The 12,138-nt window shown below is 44.3% G+C and overlaps 1 protein-coding gene across 1 annotated transcript in view; it reads right to left on the reverse strand.

Moving 5' to 3' along the window:
* LOC120029776 (glutamate receptor ionotropic, delta-1-like) overlaps window positions 1-12,138 on the reverse strand; it is a 453,526-nt gene that overhangs the window by 189,114 nt on the left and 252,274 nt on the right. The window contains exon 3 of the mRNA XM_038975046.1: window positions 11,712-11,996. Coding sequence (XP_038830974.1) covers window positions 11,712-11,996 — 285 coding nt within the window. The remainder of the gene's footprint in view (window positions 1-11,711; window positions 11,997-12,138) is intronic.

The following is a 12,138-nucleotide window of genomic DNA, read 5'->3' on the forward strand; positions in this document are numbered from 1 at the left end:
GAAGCTACAACAGGCCTACACCCTCATTCTCCCCCAAGAGCATTGGGATCCCATTTAAATATCTTGGCTGAAAACACACCTCGCTGTCACAGGCAAATGGCTGGATCCCCAGGAGCTAGGGGAGCGAGGAGAGAAGTGTCATTTATCATGGCGGCTGCTGGTGCCTCCCGCCTTCCCTCCATCGGCGTCCCTGACTGAGGAGAGGCAAGGCGAGGGGGAAGAGACTGAAGGGTCTTAGGCTGCTGTCAAACCCTGCTCTATTTGCAGCAAAGGCACCGTTTTTTTTAATGCAGAGTGATTACCCAAAGGGTAAGGGGTCGGTATGATGTGTTGAGGTATATCCGTTATCCGTTTTTTTTTCTCATAAAACTACAATATAGTGTTTTTATGGATTTCAGCCTGCATACTATGTTATCGTGACAGCTACAGTGTAATGCATCACATTACTTTACATTAGACGCAGTATGAATAGTCTCCATAACACTTCATCTTGGCCATATTTCTTGGCCATGTGGGATGAGTCGCAACATGACAGGCATTGTAAGGGAACTACCCAACTCAGCTCTCATAGAGGAGAAGAAAATGGCAAAACACAAAAACAGGTAATAAAGACAAATGTCAAAGTGTGTTCAGTTTAATCTACCAGGTCCAGTCAGAAAAGCCTTCATGTCGTATCAGATAATATTATAGCACACCTATATCACACCTTTTTGAGAGAGAGAGAGAGAGAGAGAGAGAGAGAGAGAGAGAGAGAGAGAGAGAGAGAGAGAGAGAGAGAGAGAGAGAGAGAGAGAGAGAGAGAGAGAGAGAGAGAGAGAGAGAGAGAGAGAGAGAGAGAGAGAGAGAGAGAGAGAGAGAGAGAGAGAGAGAGAGAGAGAGAGAGAGAGAACTTCAGTGCTAAGACTTTTTCTCAGTCTAGGGTGTTGTAATAAAAAAAGATCATCTTTATTTAACTAGGCAAGTCAGTTAATAAGAGCAAATAATTATTTACAATGACGGCCTACCCAGGCCCTGTAATGGGAGACTTCAGTATGGATGGACTTGGAGGACTCAAGTTCGTGTTAAGAACAAATGAAAGTGAGATGACTGGTGATCTCGCTTCCCCCCCCTCTCTCCAATTACCTCATGTCTTTCTCCTCCTCTCTCTACCTCCCCTGACATGTCTCTCTCTTCCTCCCCATATCTCCATCTCTATCCTACTCTCATGGCACTCCAATCGCCCTCACAACCCCCCAGTCTCCTAGACCATCCACGTCACATGGTGAGGGCCCAAGGTGAGTGTGGTGGGTGGAGTTTAAGAAAGAGACGGAGTCATTCACACACACAGCATCTCACCGAGTCCCTATTCCCGCTACCGCCTCTTCCCCTTAGTGCAGATCCCGGGCCAATTAGGGACTATAATGAGAGGCAACATCAAAGCATCGACGATAAGAAAGAAAATAGAAGAGCCCAAATATTGGAGCTGCTGCAGGTGTCCAGACAATATCACATGCAGGCCCCGTGGAATGCTTAATCAGCGACAACAAATTGCCGCTGCGAATCTGACGACCATGAAGGCTCCGCTCAACGACATCCCCTAAGAATTCATCATCAGCTCGACTTGTGTGAAGTCCGACCACTGATGAGAAGCTACACTCTGAAATACTGTGTAGAAGCGGTCATCATGATTGCCTCAAAGTTAAAGATGGTCAAAGAAAAGGGTCTTAGTACTTTGGATGAAATTGGCAGAAGGAAGTCGCCATTGACTCTCCTAACACATATTTTTGTTTTTAAGCATAGAATGCACTCTGTAGGCTAGTGTATGTCTACTTAAAGTAATGGGAGGTTTTTACTGTGCCTCCCAAAGAATACAATTCCGGTACATTTAACATCAAGACTCAGTCATTCTGAGACAGGAATATAATTTCCAGGCTGGCATTCTCAGTTGGCTCACTGTGTCTGTGAATCTGGCAATGGCTTAGTGTAAATGAGGCCGCTTTCAAAAAATTTGTATTAGTTAATACAGCCATAAATATGTATAAGCCGTCATAAGATTTTAAGTGGATTCTCAAAATAACTAAATTCCTATTAAGAATTGAACATGATGAGGAGTGAGCGCTGTCACCAAATATGGATTCCAATTGAGAGCCATACATTCATTCGCATGTAAATTAAGCCAGAATTACTGACACTTTTCATAAACGTCTGGCAGTAAAATTTACATCCAGTCTGGCTGGCTTAAATCAGAATGAGCTCTCTCAGGCAGCTCTGGTATACATGTGAAATATGGAGCGGCATTAAATTAAATTATTCACACGCGCACGGCCCTACACCACAAGCCAAATAAAAAAACGAAATAGCCGCCAAAGGAACATTTGTACTGTGGCACCTGTCAATTGATGATAATCCACCTCCATTCGGCACACCCCATCCTCTCCTCCGCTCCCCCAACGGTTCACACCATTCTCACAGTGAATTCCCTATGATATACATTTACGTCATCTTCAAATGATCAAAATGTTAACCATGCTAACGAGGGCAGCACTTCCTGTGCTCCCACATAGGCGTCAACTAGTCTGCCTTCGGGAGGAGAGGATAGGAAAGGAGAAGGGCTGGCGGGCTGCTTTGAAGCTGGGTGCTACTGGAGGATCAGCCTGGACCTGTGATGTGAGGTGACTTCTGTTGGCCTCTCCTGGAGCAAGCTGCCTCAGAGCATCAAGCAGCTCTGGGAATTATTACTCAGCATAATATACAGTGCCTTCAGAAAGTATTCACGTCCCATTACTTTTTTGCACACTTTGTTGTGTTACAGTCAATTTGAAATGGATTAAATTGAGATTTTGTGTCACTGGCCTACACACAATACCTCATAATGTCAAAGTGAAATTAGGTTTTAATAAAAAATGTCCAGGCTTTTGCCATAGATGGCAAAGTGCTTGTCTCTGGACCACACAAGTTTTAGATTGCATTCTGCTAAGGCACTTGTCACTCTCTACATTGGTCAGCTACATTGGTGACCAGGGTGGAATTCTTCTGATACGTCTATGTGGCCTGGGCACTCCAATGCTCCTAGAGAGAACGGGGAATACTGAAGAAAGCGTTGATGATAGTTCTACAGTCTCCATCAGAGGTCCAGGCTTTTGGCATAGATGGTAAAGTTCTCGTCTCTGGACTGCAACATTGTAGAATTGTGCCTTCCACGGCACTTGATATACACTACATGACTAAAATGCTCATCTCATTCCAAAATCATGGGCATTAATATGGAGTTGATCAACCCCTTTGCGTCTATAACAGCCCCCGCTCTTCTAGGAAGGCTTTCCACTAGATGTTGGAACATTACTGCGGGGACTTGCTTCCATTCAGCCACTAGGATTAGTGAGGTCGTTCACTGATGTTGGGCGTTTAGGCCTGGCTCGCTGTCGGCGTTCCTATTCATCCCAAAGGTGTTTGATGGGGTTGCAGTCAAGGCACTGTGCAGGCCTGTCAAGTTTTTCCACATCCATCTCGACAAACCGTTTCTGTATGGGCTTCGCCTTGTTCACGGGGGCCTTGTCATGCTGAAACAGGAAAGGGCCCTCCCCAAACTGTTGCCACAAAGTTGGAAGCACAGAATCATCTAGAATGTCATTGTATGCAGTAGCATTAAGAAATAAGGTTGAAACATGAAAAACAGCCCCAGACCATTATTCCTCCTCCACCAAACTTTACAGTTGGCACTATGCATTTGGGCAGGTAGCGTTCCACCAAATTCAGATTAGTCCGTCAGACTGCCAGATGGTGAAGCATGATTCATCACTCCAGAGCATGGTGCATGGTGCATGGTGCATTGCGCATGGTGATCAAAGGCTTGTATGCGGCTGCTCGGCCATGGAAACCCATTTCATGGTGCTCCCGATGAACAGTTCTTGTGCTGACATTGCTTCCAGAGGCAGAATGGAACTTGGTTGTGAGTGTTGCAACCGAGGACAGACGATTTTTTCACGCTATGCTCTTCAGCACTCGGCGGTCCCGTTCTGTGAGTTTATGTGGCCTACCACTTCACGGTTGAGCCGTTGTTGCTCCTAGATGTTTCCACTTCACTATAACAGCACTTACAGTTGACCGGGGCAGCTCTAGCAGGGCAGACATTTGATGAACCGACTTGTTGGAAAAGTGGCATCGTATGACGGAGTCACCGAGCTCTTCAGTAAGGCCATTCTAATGTCAATGTTTGTCTATAGAGATTGCATGGCTGTGTGCTCGCTTTTATACACCTGTAAGCAATGAGTGTGGCTGAAATAGCCGAATCCACTAATTTGAAGGCGTGTCCACATACTTTTGTATATATTGTGTACATTGATTGGCTGGAATGGAGCGAATGGAATGGTATCAACAACATCTTCTTTTTTTTCACTCTATTCCACCAATTCTACTCCATTCCAGCCACTGTTATGAGCCGTCCTCCCCTCAACAGCCTACACTGCTATCTACATGCTTTTATTTGGGTTTCTATGCAAAGTATATGATTGAATGTTTCTTAAAGCCTGCAGCTATTTACTTTAAATGAGACATATAATCATGTCAAAAAAATAATTCAAAAATGTAATTTTTTGAGAGATAGCTAATGAAACACACATGGACTTTTACAGTAGCTGGCTAGGCTAGTCAAACTAACATTAGCTAGCTTTAAATACATTGGCTAGATAGAAGCAGGCCATTGGCTGCCTTCATCACAAGTATGTACGAGAGTTCTGATTGGTTCCAAGTTTAGCAGTTCGGCAAATTTGAATTAATTGAAGGTGCCAACAGATGTTAAAGTCATCATAAAAACGTTTTACTGGAATATACAAAAAATCTACTCCTCCCTCGACGGGGATCAATCAACGTCACGTTTTTTGGCTTCGGATCACCACGTATGTGGTATTGTCAGTATTCACAGGCTAGTAACGCTACAAGCTAAGATAAACAAGAACGCAGACGATCTTAAGATTAAGGCCTCAGTCGGCGTTTATTTAAGTACTAATGCTCTGTAAATATGTATCTCTTTCTAGTAAGGGTTCGGGGTACATCCTTACTTAGCATTCTCGCCAGGCTTAGGCAATAGCTGCCGTTAAATGAGCAATCGCGGAGTTCACTTGTTTGGCTGTGGCAGATAGGATCTGCTAGATGGAGACTAATTAACTGATAACACTTTATTACATGACTTGGGCAGATGGTAAGGGTGACTGGCTTGGGAGTGGATTTGTCCTCCGTTTCCTCCACTCAGAAAGCCTAGCCATGCACTCCTGTGGGAACTGTTTGTATAAATAAATCTGTCTGGGTTCATGTCGTTCCTGCATTCTGCAGGGTGTCTCGATAATATCATCACTCATTTTGAACGGCACAGCGAGGGGTAAGGGAGCGGTAAAGGTAATAGGAGTTCTAGGAGTGACTCAGCTGATTTCAATCCAGACATCTCCTCTTCTCCTCGTCCATAAATGAAATCCCCTTCGCAGGCTGATATTTGTTTATTTATACTGAGGCATTACTATCAGGACAGTGGGCATTAAGAACTGCTACAGTAATAACCCCCCCTTGACTTTACGGCCTGTGATTCATAAAGGTACACCACTAAATATAATGAAATTGCTGCGGACCAAACGTCTAGACTGGGAAAATACAGGTAACTGCCAAAATAAAGGAAACACCAACTTAATAGGGCATTGGGCCACCACAAGCTGCCAGAACAGCTTCAATGCACCTTGGAATAGATTCTACAAATGTCCGGAACTCTATGATAAAGATACATTTCCCATGAGCCATTCCATAATTAGGTGTTTTGTAGATGGTGGTAGAAAACGCTGTCTCAGGTGCCACTCCAGAACCTCCCATAAGTGTTCAATTAGATCTGGTGACATATGGTTTACATCGTTCTCATGCTCATTAAACCATTCAGTGACCACTCATGCCCTGTGGATGAGGGCATTGTCATCCTATGGGGGCATAGCCATGTTAGCCAAAATAGTTCAATTTACTATGAATCCCTCACTTACTCATATTTACGTTATTTGGGCAGCTACCTGTACATGCATAAGCAAAATGATGAAGCCTAGAAGTAAATTAATCATTTAAGGTCAGGCACATGGGGTGTTGAACTGATGCTGGACTTCAATGCCCGGCATTGAACTCTGATAGAGATGATGAAAATCTTATGTGGCGAACCCTGAACCTGTGTACAAAACATTAGGAACACGTTGAGTTGCACACCCTTTTCCCCTTAGAACAGCCTCAATTCATCAGGGGCTGGACTCTACAAGTTGTCGAAAGTGGTCCAGAGGGATGGTGGCCCATGTTGACTCCAATGCTTCCCACAGTTGTGTCAAGTTGTCTGGATGTCCTGTGGACCATTCTTGAGGAAACTGGAAACTGTTGAGTGTTTCCAGGTGGGTGTGAAAAACCCAGCACCGTTGAAGTTCTTGACACTTTCAAACCAGTGCGCCTGGCACTTACTGTAGTACCTTTTGCACTCAGACCAGCTTCAATTTGTTGGTAATGGACCCTGCAAGGTGGTGAAAGCATCTACAGGGATGCCGGCCCATATTGACCCCAATGCTTCCTTCCCACAGTTGTGTCAAGTTGGCTGGATTTCCTTTAGGTGGTGGACCATTCTTCATACTCACGGGAAACTGTTGAGCGTGAAAAACCCAGCAGTAGTGTATTTCTTGACACAAACCAATCCGCCTGGCACCTTCAACCATACCCCGTTCAAAAGCACTTAAAAAAAAAATCTTGCCCATTCACCTTCTGAATGGCACACAAACACAATCCATGTCTCAATTGTCTCAAGGCGTAAAAAATCCTTGTTTAACCTGTCTCCTCCTTCATCTACACTGATTAAAGTGGATTTAACAAGTGACATCAATAAGGCGTCATCACGTTCACCTGGATTCACCTGGTCAGTCTATGTCTTGGAAAGAGCAGTTGTCCTTAATGTGTTGTACACTCAGTGCATAGATATACTACAGCATGTCAGCTCCAGACAGCATTGTAAACCATCAGGCGGAAACGAAGGCAGAAACCCATGTACAGCATTGTAAGGTCACAACCCTGTGAGTCAACACACATCATCCAGCCCTCATTGCTTTTCGTCTCACTCGCCCTTCTTTTTTTTTCTGTTTTCACAAAGTCAGGAGGCTTTTGTTCTGGCTGGCTAACAGGTGCCTCTTATTGGTGCTGATGAAAACAGGAAGTCCCAGCATGAGTATGGAACCTGGTCGAAAGTAGTGCACTATATAAGGGACAGGGTGACAATTCAGTCCCTGGTTGCAGCCAGTCTTAACCAAGCCCGCCTGTGTGTGATTGGGAGTCCATATTTGACGTGGCACTAGCTGCTGTGTCATGCTCGGTGGAACATTCGACGGAGCCGCAGCGTGAGCCAAAGCACTGTGTGAAGGACGGAGCAGATCAATGCAACGGGTAAATCAATTCAATGAACTGTAGCGGTGGTGTGTTTTCGCCCTTCACTCCACATTTCTTCATTCTATAGAGACCCGCTGTCTAAATCCTGAGTCCCAACGCCTCCCACAGGATAATGACATAGCCCAGCCAATGGCAGAGTGGGGCTCGATTATTAAAGCTGCAATATGTAACTTTTTGGGAGACCCGACCAAATTCACATACAAATGTGAGCTATAGATCTGTCATTCTAATGGCAAAGCAAGTCCAAGAAGCGGTAGATCTGTTCTATGTACGCTGTTTCTTGGCTTCGCATTCTTAAGTTTTGTTTTTGCATCTTTTACTTTCGGTTTTGTACGCCAGCTTCATACACCTGAAAATACAATATTTTGGGTTCTGGAAAAAATATTTCACAGTGGTTAAGATGGTGCAATGATTCTCTGTACTTTACTAGAATTTTAGTAACCAGGAAATGGCGGAGCGATTTCTGAATAGTGCACCTTTAATTAATGAATGTATTTATTCATTCATTACTCACTCGGTTATTTTTTACAAGACTGACCCCATGTTCAAAGCAGTGCTATGTAGAAAGTGTCGTGCATGGTATAACCAAAATGACTGCTTTCACAATCAGCAATGATGGCAACTAGTTTGGCTGACGCGAACCGGGTAAAGTCAGGAGGACTTCGAGTTAGGTGTTAGCCAGATACATGGAGAAAGCAGAGCAGTAAACATTGTTTCAGCAGTTTTTTCTAACCATATGCCAGCCAAAAACTGTCTACTCCACACTGTTCATGGGACTGAAGTACCATGAAAAAAAAAAATATGCTATTTCTGCATTTCAAGCAGCATCACTGCACACATTTCTATAACAGGTAGAGGGATTTGCCCTTTTGTCCTTTTGTCAGCAAGCAAGAAGAGGGAATTGTCTGTGCTTTATGGAGCGAAGCAGGATTTCCATGAGGAAGTAACAGAGAAAACGAATGAGAGAGAGAAAGCGAGAGAGTGCGACAGCAAAATAAACAGAGAGAGAGAAGAGAGAGAGAGAGACACAGACAGAAAGTGAATTAGAAGAGAGAGGATGCAAGACAGACAGAATTAAAAAATGAAAGGGAGAATGAGCATGGAGGTTAAGAGAGGACAGGGGCAGGCAAGGGAGGCAGGGTGGAGAAGGGGGAGATGGGATGGAAGCAGCAATGCAATCCAAGGTCTCTCCTTAATCATCATCATTCAGCTGTCAGGCCTGGGCAAGGCTGGAGCCAGGCCTGGACACCCAAACCCAGACCCCATCTGCTCCTAATAAACTTAAACAAAGGCCTTAATTTGAATAAATGTGCCTTTTCTCCTCCCCTCACTTTTTAATGCCTTTGCTCATCAAAGGGAGGGATATTGCTGAGGTTGAGTTTGGGGGGGATGGAGTTGTGGGGAGGAAAAAGCTGGCTTGTATATGCCTGTTTATAATCCAACTCATTTGGTGAGTCAGATGGTTCAGCGACAACCATTTTTGGTGCTCTGTTATGACCTTCAATTGTAAAGTGTAGTGCTGCGCACCCCTCTTTTGTAACGTCCACGTGCATGTTTGTTTACCTTGAGAACAGGAAGACATTATGCATCCTCTACGGCCTCTACAACTCTTTGAAATACGAGAAAAAATATCGTAATCGAACATAATAGAGCTGTATACAGGTTTGAGGTCAGGCGGTGTCAGAGGAAGCCACAATTTTTTGTTCGAAAGGCTCCAGCCACCCAAGCCTTAGGCTGTTCTCTCTGCTACCGCACGGCAAGTGGTACCAGTGCATCAAGTCTGGAAACAACAAGACCCTGAACAGCTTCAATCCCCAAGCCATAAGACTGCTAAACTAGCCTGCTAAATAGCTAATACCTGGACTACCTGCATTTACCTTTTTTTGCACTAACTCTATGCACACACACTGGACTCTACCCATACAGTCACGTACTTACACTGACACCCCAACACACACATACACACCCACGCACTACATATGTCCACACACACATACATGCGCACACATGCATACTGGCGCCACACAGACTTTCACACTCACCACATATGCTGTTGCTGCTACTGTCTATTATCCATCCTGTTGCCTAGTCACTTTACCCCTACCTACAGTGAGCTCCAAAAGTATTGGGACATGACACATTCTTTTTAATTATACAATGACTATGAGGTTAAAGTGCAGACTGTCAGCTTTAATTTGAGACATGCTGACCTCTCACGATTACAATAACAGAGGAGGTTAGCATTGTTGGGGGGTAATGATTTGCATGCCTCTGTAAGATTCATTCAGGATTATCCGTAATCATGGTAGCATCCACATTAATGTAGAAGTGTTTAGAAATTTACAATAAAAGTGACTCAAAATGACAATACATTATTTACCATTCATTTCTATTGGGCACAAAATAATCTGAAACAAAACCAAAACTAACTGCAAATGCATCCAACAAGTTTGTAGTTACAAGCTTGATGTATTCGTTGTCTGCTGGGAATATGAGACCAAATATTAAACGTTTGACTACTTTAATACACATAAGTGAATTTGTCCAAATACTTTTGGTCCCCTAAAATACTTTTGGTCCACCAAACCTCGTACTCCTGTACATCGACTCGGTATTGGCACTCCCTGTATATAGCCATGTTATTTTTACTCATTATTGTTATCCGTTATTCACTGTGTACTCATTTCTTGTGTCACTATTTACATTTTAACTCTGCATTGTTGGAAAAGGACCCATAAGCGTTTCACTGACAAATACAAATACAAAAGGCCGACTGCGATTTGATTTGATTCATTGGCTAAAACTACGCGGGGAGGATGCAACAATCTGTGTACAGAACTCCGTAGGAATTGAAGTCATATGAAGATGCTGTGGGGAAAATATTGAAGGATTCACATCAAACCAATCCTCTACAGACTAACACTTTATATTCACTAGGTATCTTAATTGCCTTAGAAGTAAATTGACATCACTTGCTTTCTTAAAAGTCCAATTATGGGACGCAACACACGCTAATACAGTGAAACAAACAGGTTTATGAATGCAATTAAAACCATTCATATTAAAATGCCACATTTACTAATAGAACAAATGAAGAAGCGCAAAACATGACGATATAACAGCCGTTTCTAATCTCTTCTTCATATGGATAGAGTGCCGTATCAGCTTGCTCATGATTTTGATCAATAACAGAATAGCAGCCGGAAACGTTAATATATTACCCCTACCATGGCCTATGCCACCCACACATGCACTGCAATCTGCTACACTGTTCTGAGAATCCAAATCCCATGGTGAAGAACTGAAAGTCCCTCATAGGCTGTGTTTAGACAGGCAGCCCAATTCTGATGTATTTTTCACTAGTTGGTCTTTTTACCAACCAGATCAGCTCTGGAAAAGATCTGATGTGATTGGTCAAAAGACCAGTTAGTAGAAAAAAATATCAGAAATGGGCTGCCTGTGTGAACATGCCAGTGAGCAGTCATCCGACAATAATGAAATAACCTGGGTAACACTGATAAAGACCCTGGTTCAAGGGCATCACTGAAGCAAACCAAACATAGACAGGTTGAACTTCTGACCTTTTCTGTAGCCTCTCTCTACCTTCACAAACGTAGACACATAGACCTATAACGGAACAATATAAAATAGGAAATAGTATTCTCATCTAAAAGCATTGAGCTGCAAGGAACACGCTGTAAAACCATGGATCCGATCATGGAGCTGCTGTACAGTACATCCCATCATACATTTACATTTGTAACTTAGCAGACGTTCTTATCCAGAGCGACTTACAGGCCGTGCATTCATCTTAAGATAGCCAGGTGGGACAACCACATACCACAGTCATAGTAAGTACATGTTCCTCAATAAAGTAGCAATCAGCAAATTCAGAGCTAGTAAGGGGGGGGGGGAGTAAAGTGTGAGTGTGAGTTCTCAAGTTGGGTTGCGCTACTATTTGACTCTTTTGATCCTGATTAACACCATTCAATAAGTCTCAGGAACAGGTGGTTCGTTGACGAGCAAGACAGCCTCTCTCCCTCTTCTCACAGCGAGATTCCCATGTGACCGTGAGTGAGCTCCATTTACTCCGTCTGATCACTCAACCCTGAGGGGCTCCATTGATTGGGGCACCTGTGTCGCCGGAAACACCCCAACCCTTCACCCCTCGGCCCCCATACCCCTCGTCACCAACCTCCTTCCACCATGCTCCAGAATCCTTTTTAAGCGCCGCCTCTGAAGCACGTTCACTAGCTAGGTAGAGCGGGTGCCAGCACATACTCCACACTTACCATACTCATTGTCATAAAAGACAATGAACTTCTGCCAGCGCAGCTCGCCAACCAGCGTGAGCATGACTTCGTTGAGGCGGACGGGCGGGCGCGCCGCTAAGGTGTAGCGCTGGCCGTCAGGACTGGGGTTGAGCTGGCAGGCGGTGCGTGGCGAGCCCTCGCCGCTCCGCTGGACGTACAGGTGCGGGATGTGCATGGCGTCCGTCAGGGATTGGAGGGCGCTGGCCGATGCACAGCCCGTAGAGGTGACCAGAGCCAGGATGCCCTGGGTCATCAGCTCACAGGCTGGGGTAGGAGGTGGAGAAAGAGAGGTAGAGAGAAAGGGAAAGAGGATTAGTACGGTAAAGTAAGCAGCCCATCAATCTAACTATAAAGCACATACTGCATATTGTCATGAGAAGAAGAAAATATAATATTATGAAAATCG

This window comes from Salvelinus namaycush, chromosome 35 (genome assembly GCF_016432855.1).
Source record: "Salvelinus namaycush isolate Seneca chromosome 35, SaNama_1.0, whole genome shotgun sequence".
Lineage (NCBI taxonomy): Eukaryota > Metazoa > Chordata > Actinopteri > Salmoniformes > Salmonidae > Salvelinus > Salvelinus namaycush.